This window comes from Heliangelus exortis, chromosome 1, assembly GCF_036169615.1.
Source record: "Heliangelus exortis chromosome 1, bHelExo1.hap1, whole genome shotgun sequence".
NCBI lineage: Eukaryota > Metazoa > Chordata > Aves > Apodiformes > Trochilidae > Heliangelus > Heliangelus exortis.
Genome location: NC_092422.1, coordinates 72,062,248 through 72,076,370, shown reverse-complemented (window position 1 = coordinate 72,076,370; position 14,123 = coordinate 72,062,248). Strand labels below are relative to the sequence as shown.

Genomic DNA, 14,123 nt, shown 5'->3' with positions numbered 1-14,123 from the left:
TTTTTGGAATGAGTACTTCCCAGATCTCACTTGCAAAGGATTAGATTAAGCATCTCATGAGCAGGAGTGCTTATTGAAGTCCTGGTTTCAAGTATGTTCCATGTCCTGGGAGGCTGGAAGTGGATGCAGCCAGAATGCTGCAGGACAGCTGTGCAACAGTTCAAGTTCTCCTTAACCCCCTCTATTGCAGTGGATTAGCCCCTAGGGAAAAGAATGAGCTTACAAACCCTCTAGCTCTCCAAAATAAGTTTTTAATGACATGCTTTAAATGCAGGGTGTCTGGTATTTATTGTGCTCTTTTAACACTTCAGCTTCCGGTCTGACTACTGCAGAAAAATAAAAATAAATAAATTGAATATATTGGGACTTCAGATATATCTACAGCTTTGCAAACCTTTACTGAGTCATTTATAAGTCCAAGACTGGTTTTGCTTTTTAATTTACTCAAAATGCTTAATCTAGACTTTCTTGATCCTTGATTCCTATTTATTATTCTGGTCCTTTGATTAATGCCTCATTAGAAATAGGGCTGAGCCAAGCCCCCAGATCCCAGCCAAGTCAACATTTGGATATGTTCTGATAGTCTAATTGGAATGGGAATCTCAGAAAAAAAAATACTTGCCCTATATATTCAGTTTTGTTACTGTCTATATTGGAACTTAGTTCTTAAAACATGTTTGAAAAACCTCAGAAATCAAACTGTTTTCTCTATTTAAAAGATAATGTTATTTTCTTTTCACTTTTTATTGTCCATTTCATATTATGATTATGAAAACAACTAAGCAGTGTTAGTTCCATTGTCTGCTGTGCATGGTAATCATGGGCCTTGCTACAGGCAGAATGTTTTTTAAGTTTATATATTGCACATCAAAGGAAAACTTCTCTGTAGTGTACATCATACGGCTCTTGTCCTGTCCTTTTTCCACGGTGGCCTCAGAGCTGATATTTTTCTTATGCTCTGAGGAAGGGGGAAGCAGCAGTGAAGGAAGGCTAAAGAGCAAGGCAGCAAAACCACTCCCAAGGCAAACCAAGGTAGTAATTAAACCAAAGAGAAGAGCCAGGGCTGCAAGTGGCAAGGAGCCATGGTATATTTGAGGGCATGGCTTTGCAGGGAACACAATTGTAGGTTTTCCCTAGAATATTGTCCTATGCATAATTAGAGATTTTGTATGGTCAAGAACATGCAATGCTTGGATTTCCTTTAATTTTCACAGTGCTACTTTTTAAGTAAGGGTTGATTAAAAAGCGGCATTCCTATTAAATATGGAAAAAGGCCCAACTTAGTTAATGCCATTTAAGTCATTGTTGCTTCAAATGCAGCTTTTTTTATTGCCCTTTTAGTAGAAATAGTCCTGAACAATTAATTAACAGTGCTGTATCTCATGGGTCTGTCCTTGTGATACACTGTAATCACTTGAGGTAAAATCTTAGTTCCCAGGAGTGTCTCAACATCAGAGCTGTTATTTCTTCTCACACAGAAATAGAGAGTGCAGTTCTCAAGCTCTGCACATCTGAGACTTGAGGTCAATCACTCTTATTAACCGCAAATGTTACCATTTTCTGGCTGGAGAAATGCAGGGTCAAGCATGTGTATCCTATGGAAGGGTAGTCATCTGTTTCAGACCAAGAACACAGAATAAAAATTGGCTTAAGTTTTTCCATGTGTACCTGGCATACCCATTTGAATAAAGAACACCAAAGGAAACATTAAACTCTCATACACCCCAAACCTGGCTTACGACCACGCTTGATATTCTGGCAGTTCTTCTGGAATTGATTGGCAACTTTTCTAAAAGATTAGACACAAGTCCTGGAGGCAACAGGCCCAGTTCATAGGCTGTGTCACCACGACGAGGGGGAAACGTAGCTGGAGCAGATGCAAACATAACTTACTTGAATTAGCAAGAAAAGCAGTTTCAGGAAAAATGTGGTTGCATAGACTTTTTTAGCAATAGGATATACATTTATGATCTCCATCCAGCCTGCATATACTAAAGACTGATCTACCATGTCAGCACCACCCTGGTTGCCCTGCTAAGCTTGAGTAAGTTCAGGTACAATCACACTTCTGCTTTGTGGTGTTTCGTTCCTCATCTCTATTTTACTGCAGTGTAGCTGTGCAGCTTAGGGTTACATGTTTAACCAACCAAATCTGAAAATACATAACCACAGTTTCAGTTTGACCATTTGAGATGTTGGGAGGGTGGCTGTGGTTCTCATGAAAGCTATATAATTCCTTAACCTAATTTCCCTGTACACAGTTCTTATAAGCCCTGAAGGCTCTCCCATGTTTTTTTATTTTTTAAACCAGGAGGTAGCCTCAAAATATGCCTTACCCTGGTCAGTTCTGCACCAGGAGCAAAGGAAATGCAAACTGCTGTCAATATTTTCTGTCAGAGGGCTTTGATCATGATGAATTTTATGTATATGTGAGCAAGGCTGGTGTTATGAATGACTGTCCCTCAGTCAGTTCATCTTAGCAGGTGACAGTTTCAGTGGATTTGTTTTCAAAACCTTCCAGTGAGCACTGAGTGGAAAATACAAATGTGTACTTATACTTAACAATGGCAGGCAAAAGAATTATTTTTCATGAGAAAAACACAGTGGCTTTACTTAAAATGGAATTTAAAACCTCATGGTAGCTGATAGCTGTGTGTTTTATCTTCTGGCCCTTGGAATAAATATTTTTTATGAATGAGGAAAATGCCTCTGAAAAGAAGATGGCTGGGATGTCACTGTTTGCTTTGCTTTGTTGTAAGGCAGGAGCACACAAGTCAGCATTTTGCTTCTTAAGAAGCTGACATTAATTTATTTTGACAGCATTTTCAACCCATATAGTAGCTTAGGACTATGTTTGTGCTACCTTCTTATTTTAGACAAGCAATGCTTTGCGTGAGACTGTTAATTTGGTAAAGGGCATGGGTTCACATTTGGTTTTCATAGACTGATAGATTTAAAGGCCAGAAGAGACCATTATGATCATCTAGTCTGACCTCCCACTTCAATCGGGGCACAAGCCTCACGCAATCTTTACTGCAACAAGATCATGGCTTCACTGGGAACTAGACAGCAGCTTACAGAAGGCATCCAGTCCTGAGTTGCTTTCCTCTAATTTTTACTATTACGTTTTTCAACTGCAGATTCCAGTCCAGTCTCTGGATCATATCATTTTTTCGGCATGCAGAGTCAAAATAAAACATCACCCTCAACTGTCCTTTTCAATTACATGTCTGGGATTCCATCTACTTGGATTTCTTCCAAGATCATAGGAATATTTATGTTGTGTAGTTGTCAGGCCATGCTAAATGGACAGTAAGCATTCTTTTCTCTTTATACTGGGTATTGTAAAAACAGTTGCAAAGCACGCATGGAATGTCGAGATCTTGGGCTCAGTTTGCATTGATAAGTCAGGAAGCATTCAGCCTGGCTTTTGGTTTTCATGAGCAGTTTGCATCCACTGAGTTAGCATGCATGAAGCCTCTTCACAGAGCAAACGCACAGAATCTATTGTCCTTCTTTTAAAACCAACTCCTGCATTTCTAAGATCAGTCTTTAGTAGAGAGACAATGACAAAATTGACAGTGATGAAAAGAAGAGAAGGGAAGGCAGCTGAAAGTGTTTAAGCAATTATGATTTATCTAAAACATTTTTTAAAATACAGTTGCAATTCAGTTCACCTAAGAATGGCAGTAGAAGATTACACTGGATGAAGGAAGATATTTTGAATAAGCTTATTCTGCCACTCATCATAATGCAAGAGCAAATTTCTCCAGACTTAAAACCTGGCTAAAATTCACTATAGCAGGAATTTTGGTCTGCAGCACTGGATCAATTCTTTAATGTGGCCAGAGGTCCAAAACTGAGGTTGAAGTTTTACAGAACCTGGGAATTTTCAGGTGTGGATGTGAAATGAGTATACAGCACTTTGTAAGGTCTTCAAATTAAAGTACTTCTGAAATGTAGTCTTTCAGGACCTTTCTGGCTCCCCCCAGATTAAAGAAAATCTGCAGGGCTTGGACTCCACTTCTGGTAGATGCTATTATGAGGTAATGAAACCAGTCCCATGATCTGTATGGGAAGGGAACTGGGAAAAGAACTGGAGCAAAATATGGCCAAGAGAAAATCTGGGTAAACATACTGCAATAATTAGTCAAGTCTTATGACCTTTAAAACTTCCAGGTTTGGCCAGTTTTAAGAGCTTCCCTTCAGTACATGCCCTAGTGAAAATGGAAAGATTGACATCAGTTTCAGAAAGCCGCTGCCTGGTTCTTCCTATTTAGTAAAGCATTCATATAAACGGATGTTTTTCAAAATTCTCATCCTTCTTGACTTAAAAAGACCCTGATCTCTTGCAACCACACTGCAAGGAATCAAAACTCAAGGCTTCCCAGTTTGAAAGCGACACAGTTCAATGTGGAATGCCTTAACTTCAGGAATGCCTTAACTCTAATTTTTTGTTAGGCAACTCACTTGACTAATAGTTATTCTCCCTTTTTTCCCTTGGGAAATGCAGAGGACATCAAGAGACCTGTGTGAAACCATTATAATATATATGGGTTTACATTTATATTCACTGGATATACAACTTATTCTATAATTCTGTTCTACATTAAATATTTGAAAATATCCTGGATGTAATAATCTATATATATAATCCATAAGTAAATAAATTTCTGTTTCAGAGAAGACCACTTGCTCTTCACATATTAATGGCCTTAATTGGAGACGGTTTCCAGGTTATTTTAAATCCTTGAAGTATTCCATAATAGCTTTAAGAACATTTTTCTTCATGTATGGTTCCCTTCTTTATATGTCTTCATGTAGGTTCCAACTGTTAGCATTTATTTGGGCCTCGTAGTATATTTGAAATTAGGCAATCTCAATCAAGAATTGGGTTTGTCCTTTAAAATCTTTCAGTATAAAATATTAGAACATGTACAAAATTAATATATGGGTGGTAAGAAGGTATATAAATATATATTTGAGAGTATTTGCACATTTGGGCCCCTTGAACAAACTGTTATCTGATCTGGTAACTAAGTATTTTGACTCTGTATATAGTCTCAGCTCTACAAAGGGATATCTAACAGCACAGCAAACATGTCTTGGCAATTAAGTGGTTGTTCACAGTACATCTTATGGAAATACAAGATATAGCTCAAACTGTTCAATAAAGAATGCTCATTCTTTTTACTCTTCGTTTTAATGGGCTATAAAATAAATGCAGCGTAGAAAGTATTTTTGCAGCCAGAGCTTGTGATACAGCATATGTATGGTTGTGCTAAGGAGAAAATGCCAAAATTATGTACTTGAGATACCCATTGCACTTCTCAGAAGGGTTATATATGTGAAGCCATCAAAATCCCGTGCTGTCTTTAATGAAACAGCACTGAATGCTCCCCTGGTGTTGCTGGTAAATGCCAAAATATGTAGGGCTCAACAGAGAAATACTTTGTTTGTAGCCATATATGGGAAGGAGTGAGGAGACTGTGGACACCATAAAGGGAGGGCAAGGAAGTGTTTGGAAAGAGTATGCCACAGGAGTAACAGCACCAGAAAGCACACACACATATGTATGGATTAATTGAATGCATTAAGGTGGTTAAGGGTGGAGGAGGAAAAAAAGGATGAGAAACATCAGGTGAGTTAACCCTAACTGAAGGGAATTAAGTGATGTAACAGATAAATTGAGGAGGGAACTAAGAGTGTGAAGCTCATTAATAAAAGATGAGGAGGGATTATATTAATAAGAGCTCTGCAGAGGCACTAGAGCCCTTACAAGGAGAGAAGCACAGGGCTTGGTTCTGGTATTTTTGCTCAGTACTTCTGAGATGCTCAGAGGACAAGGTACAGTTAAAAGGCAGGAACTGTCAGGAACACTAAGCAAGGGAGTAGTTCCACACATTTACATAGATGAATAACTATGAGGACCAGCTTGTCATGGCAGCAGTCCCTAGGATTTTCCAAATGCAATATATGTCCCTCAAGTCACTGAACTAAATGACTGTTTAAGGTCAGGACCCTTTTTAATGGTTTACTTCTTTTTCTTATTATGCATTTAAGTTATAATGTAAAGGGCTTTTTTATCTCTGTGGAAACCTTGCATTTCATGTAAAACCAAGGACTTCTTTATGGCCATGTACTCCCAGAAGATGGAATTTCATGTGAAGCAGCAACTATAATGGGATGTATAGTAAAAAGCAAGGAGTTGGTAGTTCCATGGTGCACCGCAGGGTTCCTGGTCCTCAGGCAGCTAGACCAGGGAGTAGGTCACAGCCATCAAAGACCTCCTCCTCCTCATGCACTTGGATTTACTTCATATGAAAGTATTTGGAGGGAGAAAGGGAGGCTGAAACATTTGTCTCTAGATTTCAATGTCACATGCAATTGCTGTACAGTGGCCAGGATATGTCCTCAGAGCTGGAAGCTGGGAAGCACCCCTGGCTCCCACAGCTGCAGATATTTATCACAGGCCAAAGTAGCTGATAGACACAAGCCACAAGGTCTGCCTCACAAACACTTAGTGAAGGCACAGTCTGTGGATAGGTATTTCATTCTAATGTGTAGAAAGAATGGTTTTCTTCAGAATTGTTTAGTAAAAAATGTAACTACTACACTGGAGAATTTAATCAATTAGATCAGTTCCCCCAGCACCGTGAATCCCAAGAAGAAAGTGCTGACTCATCTACTGTGTCCTTACAAGTATAGTCCCAAAGGGTCACATGCTTGGACACTTGAGTTAGCAGCATTCTTTTGAATTCAGATATTAGACTGAGAGCAGGAAATAAGAACTCAAAAAGTGTTCTCAGACAAAATAACCCTGGGTTTTTTCGTGAAATGTTTTTACCTCTGCCTTACTCCTTTCTTTTGACCCAATTAAGATTAATTGCTTAATCTAGTTTTTAGTAGCTCCTTAAAAACTGTTTTCTAGAATTTACTCATCTTAAACTTTTCTGCTCTCCTATCTTACCATATTTGAAGCATAGACAAAACATGTAATGGAGCACATAAAAATGAAAGTCTTATGTTGATGCCCATGTAATTACAAAATTCAGTAAGGTATATCGATTTTCCAACAGTTCACCTAAACATTAATTTCTTCAAAATACTAATGTGTACTTTTCTCTTTTTGACAGCAAAATTTGGAGAGTAACCTCACCAACCTTATTAAGAGGAATACTGAACTGGAAACTCTTTTGGCAAAACTCATTCAGACCTGTCAACATGTAGAAGTGAGTATTGACCTCCATTTGAAATACTTGTAAACTTAATTATATTCACTTCTAGTATTCAGGAACAAACGTTTAAACAAACAAACCAAAGAGTGGTAAACTGATTTGGAGCTTTTCCACTGATAAATGTTATTCTCAATACTGGTGACCTTTACATTCCTACCTGTCCCCTTTTAATTATGATGTGTTTTCATGGTCCCCATCACTGCCAAACTTGAGTACATCACTCACTATCTGTAACATGTTTGTATTTTGGGGTCCTTTGTGAGACAGAGTAATATTTACAGATGGGAAACTGAGGCAAAGAAATAGTAATGCCTAGATCTAAAATGATACTTAGGTTTCTATTAGCCATTGTTTGGTTGGGTTTTTTCATCAAAGTATCTAAATACATATGTGGACTCAAAAGTCATCCATGAAATGTATCTGTTTTCAGAAGAAGGGAGATGCTTACAGGCCTTTGACTTGTCTCAGTTATGTATTCAGCTTTGAGTATCACAAAAAAATTGAGCACAGATGGACCTGAATCCATATTTCCCCCCAAATCTGGGGGATTTTTTAGATGGCCCCAGGGGGGCTACTGCTCTACATACAAAATAATCACAGACTAATTCATCCATGGAAGCTGACAAAGGAGGAGATCAGAGTCTAAAATAGACTCTTTTCTAGCAAAACTTATATTTTTTTTTGCTGTCATTCTGTATGACCTTTTCTGTTCCATATAGTAAATTCAGGTCATACAAAACTTGTAGAAGGCAACATGAGTTTATGTTTCTTTCAGTAAATATTATACAAACATCCCCATGTCATCAAACCAGTGGTTTACTCATAGTCAGTCTGAGCCATGAGTCCCAGGTGACACACCAGAGAGAAAACATTTTCACCTCCCTTCCGGGTAAATTGTGGCTGAGAAACACTGGAAAAGTAGGAAAAGCTCAGTATCATGAGACACACATGCTTGTTGACAGATAAACTGGACTCACTGAGATGCATCAAGTTCAGCATTTGCAGAGCTATCAGTTTTTGTATAAGTTCTAAATTTGGTTTAAGGTGTCATGGGAAAGTTAATAGGTTGGAATCAGAAAAGCTGGTACAGCATAAATACTGCTGATTTAGAGTGAAACAACCTTCAGATATCAATCACAGAGAAAAGGTATTTTCAGTTGAACAGCTAATTATTAGCCAGATTGACAGGGAAAACTTACTTTCTGTCTGAAAAATGGTTGAGTTTCCATTTACATCACAATGCTCTTTGTTGACAGGCTTCTGCATGGGACAATTTCACTTCTGACTGCATTGCAGTTCCTGCAGCAGCCTCCTTTATTCAGAGGAGGGTTCACTCTGTGTTCCTAGCAGACAGACAATGTTAAATAATGATAGTGTTGTGTAGAGCAGGTATTCCTCTTTGAGTACAGTTGCCTATATCTGTGAAAGGAAGCCAGGTTTCTTCATCAGTGCTATCTAGGGAATAGCCCTGGAGAATTTGAGTGAGCAAGGCAGACTTAACCAAAAGCTTCTGAAAAAAAGATATAATTTAAGAGAAAGTTAGCTGTGACATACTTTGCTGTAACGTAACCACCTGCTGGCCCTGCAGACAGGCACTGTCATTCTAGAGAAACCTCTTTTTCTTTACAAGAAAGTCACATGGAAATTATCTGTGGGATTCTTTGGCGTCTTTTTCAGACTGAAGTTGTCCCCTCATTAAGCTCAGGAGCAGCATTTCTTGTGAACAGATTCAAAGTCACATCTAGAAAATCTGGATTTGTTTCAGGGCCTCACTGACTGCACGGGGCGCAGAAAAAAAGGGAAACCAAAATAAAATCCACCCCAAAGCCCCCAAAGCAACGAAACCCAAACCAAACTAAAGCCAAACCCAAGCAACAACAGCAACAAACACCAAGACTGGTCTTCCAAAGAGATCATCTCATGCATTCCTCTACCTGCTCCCCCTCTATGGAGCCTCACTGACTTCATGAGTTTCAACAAAACCATGGAAGTCTGTCCACAGTGTCAGATTTGAGGTGAATGTTTGAGATCTTTGTAAAGGGCAGCAATAACGTCAGGCAGAACAACTGCAGTATCAGCTGGAACAACTGCAGTAGGTAATGAGAGACAGAGACAAGGCATATTTTCTTCCTCAGAGCAAAACCCATGAAGTAGATGGACCCAGGTAGCCAAGAAGGCCAATGGCATCCTGGCCTGTATCAGGAACAGCGTGGCCAGCAGGTCCAGGGAAGGGATTCTGCCCCTGTACTCAGCCCTGGTGAGGCCACACCTCGAGTACTGTGTCCAGTTCTGGGCCCCTCAGTTTAGGGAGGATATCAAGGTCCTGGAGCAGGTCCAAAGGAGGGCAACCAGGCTGGTGAAGGGACTCGAGCATAGATCCTATGAGGTGAGGCTGAGGGAGCTGGGGGTGTTCAGCCTGGAGAAGAGGAGGCTCAGAGGAGACCTCATCACTCTCTACAACTCCCTGAAAGGAGGTTGTAGCCAGGGGGGGGTTGGTCTCTTTTCCCAGGCAACTCTCAGCAAGACAAGAGGGCACGGTCTCAAGTTGTGCCAGGGGAGGTTTAGGTTGGACATTAGAAAGAATTTCTTTACTGAGAGGGTGATCAGACATTGGAATGGGCTGCCCAGTGGAGTAGTGGATTCTCTGTCCCTGGAGATATTTAAAAAGAGACTGGATGTGGCACTCAGTGCCATGGTCTGGTAACTGCAGTGGTAGTGGATCAAGGGTTGGACTTGATGATCTCTGAGGTCCCTTCCAACCCAGCCAATTCTATGATTCTATGACCCAGGACAGGATAAGGCCTCTTCTTCATTAATGGCCTATATCCAAGATGGGCTAGATCTGGAACATTTAAAATTGCTTCTCCATCTTCCTCTGCAATTCCACAATGTATTACAACTCCAAGGTTTACTATTACAAAAAAAATCCATCTTATTCAACTGGTAACAGATGCGCTACTCTCTCTGGAGTCCTGCTTTAGAAAATTTCTCTGTAGACATAAAGCAATAGCAGAAAAGTTGGTAATGAATTCCTGCCACGTTTTATTCATCAAATTAGTCTAATTAGCATTTAAATTAGCTAAATATTAAGAAATGAGCTTGAGTCAAAACCCTGGACCTAGGCCGCACTGGAAATCAGGCAAATGGGGGTGTGGAAGTAAACTTTAAAGCTATCTCTGTCTCTCAGAGCTCGATGAAATCTTCAGATATGTGAGTATTTCCAGTGTTAGAGAAGCTGTGGCTTGAAATCTTTTTTTAAAAGTCCATATGCTCTCTTTCTTTGTGCTTCTTTGTGACAGAAATTCAGCCCAAATCAGGGAACTGAATAAAGGAGACAGTATATTGGTTGTAATATTAATGTTACAAATTTAAGATTACAAAATATTAGAATAAGGTTTCAATTACTGTATTATTGTTGCCCTATAAGCTCACTCAAAGGTTGAATCTGAGCAGGTGGTTAGTTGCATTGGAAATGTTTTTCAATTTTTGATGCAATATATTACAGGTAATGAAGAAAAATATATTGTATGCAATTTATAAATGTGTAAAACCAGAAACAGTACACTTAACAACCTTCTGTTACACACTTTGATTTTCCTTACCTAATTTTAAAACACTCGATAATGTTAACTCAGTGTCTATTTAGATTTTGAAGAGTTTAAAAGCAGTTAGGAAAAAAAAAAAGAAGAAAGAAGCTTTGGGTTTCACACATAATTTGAACTTTGAAAAACAAGGAAGGAGAGGAAATTATTATTCCTTTTGTTGATGTTACTGAGTTTTTACTAAGAGGTATATAGAATTAAAAAAAATTGTTAATAACATTCAATTGTAGAAATAAACAGTAGCAATTCTTAAAGCCTTTGTCATGTCATAAACCAAAAAATTCAATATTACATGAAAAATGAAAAAAGAATGTCTTCATTGGCTTTCGATATGGAGCAGAAGCTGATGTTTCTGCAAATGAACAACAAACAGACTTCATGATTTGGAATAAATGAATCCTCACCAGCCAAACCAAATGTTGTCCCAGAGCCACTGTTTCTCATCAATGAAGGAGCTGTTAATGGCTTCCCAGCAACTGCCTTCACTGCATATTAATTACCCACCCATACATCCTTCACATCAGGCAATTATAACTTCAGCAATAGCAAAGGCCTAATCCCAGTCTCTCCTCTGTTTTTTAAACTAATGTTTATTCCCTTCTGAAGAAGATTTATCTTCCCTTTTCACTCCCATGAGCAGGAGAGGGCTGGTTGGGTTGTTCAATATCTGGAAGCCTTCCAGCCACTGCAGAGAGGGGATCTGAGGCTGCCTTTTGTCACAGCAACAGAAGCATAAATCTTGCCTATTTTTAGATAGAGCTTATCAACTTATGGCAAGATTTATCCTGATGGGGGTCCTGATCTTAGGGACTCCAGAAGTCAACTTTCAGTCTTGCATTCTTGTGGATAGTTCCGGGCATATTGGTAGGAAAGCTTGTGGGAGTAAATAAAACCAAACTTACATTTTTTTACTGCTCTAAGTACAGCAGATATTATTAAGCATTTTATAATATGAAGAATTTTAATACCTGAATATCTGTTATCATGCCTAGTATGAAATCAGAGGCTGTGCTAGTTTAGAGTAACACTTAAAAAAAAATCTAATTTTCTCAAAGAAAACTACACCCTGACAATTCAATGCTTAAGACTGTAACATTTCTTTCTCTCCCAAATCTTTCCATTTCATTAGGAGTACCCTGGCATATTAGTTTTACTCATATTTCAGACATACCCCTAACATTTTTTTCATTTGACACTCATCTTCCCATATTTCCACTCTCCTTTCCTCTGTAATCCCATCTGTCATTTTGTGGTTTTGCAGAAACCAAGGCTGTTAATCAGGAAAGTTTTGTCTTCCTTCTTTGGTGACAATGACAGGTCTACAACCTCATGGCAGGCTGCTTTCTGGCAGAGCACCCCTTGCCTGGAGCAGTTGCCTGGGCTGTCCCTGGTGATCCAGCTCTGCTCCCCTAAACTCTGTTTAGGAAGGGTGGCTGTGGCTGCCTTCCCAGGGACAGCTTCCCAGGGCTGCATTGAATGAAAAACTGATTCATATGATAAAATTCAGTTTTCTCCACAAACTGAGAAAATTGAATACAAATGGCTACTAATCTGATATGTGTTTATTTGGAGCCCTAGCTCACATCTTTCATGCATCTCATAGTATCTGCAGAAATTGTTTTTCAAATAAAAAAAAAACAACAGCCTGAATAATTTTATCTTTAAATTCTGTGAGCATTCACCCAAAGAGGGATCCCCATAGTATGTGGCTAAATCATCCAGTGGCCCTTAAAAGTCCATAAAAACATCCATGAATGTCAGGAGAGCATCTACTTAGCTCTGGAGCTATGATAAGGGGAGCATGTTGGAGGGGGAAAAGAAAGTAATGTAATTATTTATATCAGTCTGGGTATAAGACCTCTACTTCATCTGTGGGAGAAGAGGTTCTAGCTGGATCCAGTCCCACTGGGTGAAACAAGGCATCAGTAACTTGCTTGTAATACGCATGCTACACACATTGCTTGTGTGACTGTTTGTAGACACACCTTCCAAAGACAGTGTTGTAAAACTGGGGTTGACAGGCCTAGGATATGGCAATATAGATTAATCCCTTGAGTGGTAGCATCCCCATGGTGGTACCAACCTTTTTCCAGGTCTCCCTGCCTCCTGCTGTGTGCTGGAAAGCCATCAGTACTCTGGAGACACTGGAGTAGCCTGTGCCAAGCCTCCCCCACCCTGCAGCATTGCCACCCTCCCCTCCTCACTCTCCACCTGCCAGGATATGGGGCTGCATCCTTCTCTGATGAGCTGTGACTTTGCCAGCTGTGTGCAGCTCTGGATTTAGCTGCTTCTCAGTTGAATCAAGGAAGGATTTAATGCTCTAAGGGCTTAGGTTCTCCCCTTGGTTTTAGTGTCACAGGTTTGGCTGGCTGACAAAGTTTTGTGTCACAGCAAATTTGCTTCTTTGTCATAGTTTCCAAGGCACATTGCTGTCGTGAATATGTGAGGCTTCTGCAAATCTGTTTCAGATCATGGCGTTAATTGGCATAAGGCACAAATCTGTGCATGAGCCTGTTACTTTTCTCCCAAGCAATTGGAGTTTTGTTTCTGGACTTTTTTCTCATTTCTTTGAGGAAATACATGATTAAACGTCTGTTATGTAGTCAATAGCATGAAGCTTCTCTCATCTGTTAGGCAGAAACATAATCTGAACTCAGCTGGAGGAAAAATAGGAGCAATTATCTAGGGGGGAGGGGAAAGGAAATAGGTTTTGCTTGTAGACAGCTTTATAACATCTGTATCTCAGTCTCTCTGTTTGTTTTGTTTTGTTTTCAATTCACCCAAACGTCATAGGAAGCAAATTCTGGACACTGCTGCAAAATCATTTTTGGTTGTATAAAGAAGGAAAGGAATTTTCTTCTAACTGTGTAACCCTTGAACTGCTGCATCCTTCACATTCTGTTGGTAATGGAAATGCTCAGTTTCCAGCTCACTTCTAAAGATCTGCTGCTGGCTAAATCTCAGCATAACATTCCCAGTAAAAAATTGTTTTTGTGTGTGTAAAACAGTGGTTTTTTAGCCCTGTTATACAATCACCTGGAAAAAAAACCCAATATAATATAATATGACAATATAAAAATAAAGATGGTAGCACCTGGAAAATCCTTCTGATACCTGGTTTTGTGTGACTGATCAAAAAGAAAAGAGGCAAACTGGAAAATTATAGATAACAAAGAATCAAGTTCCTGTTATGACTTCAGCTCTGGGATAGCTTCTTCAAATTTTACAACAAAATGTTTTAATCAATGTTGGTATAAGATACATCTAGCATTTCTGTTTCTTG

At 39.3% G+C, this 14,123-nt stretch overlaps 1 protein-coding gene across 5 annotated transcripts in view; it reads left to right on the top strand.

Moving 5' to 3' along the window:
- The window catches only part of MID1 (midline 1), a 250,762-nt gene that overhangs the window by 196,571 nt on the left and 40,068 nt on the right, over positions 1-14,123 (top strand). For all 5 annotated transcript variants that reach the window (XM_071748004.1, XM_071747994.1, XM_071748015.1 and 2 more), the window contains exon 3: positions 7,137-7,232. In XM_071748004.1, the coding sequence (XP_071604105.1) occupies positions 7,137-7,232 (96 nt within the window). The remainder of the gene's footprint in view (positions 1-7,136; positions 7,233-14,123) is intronic.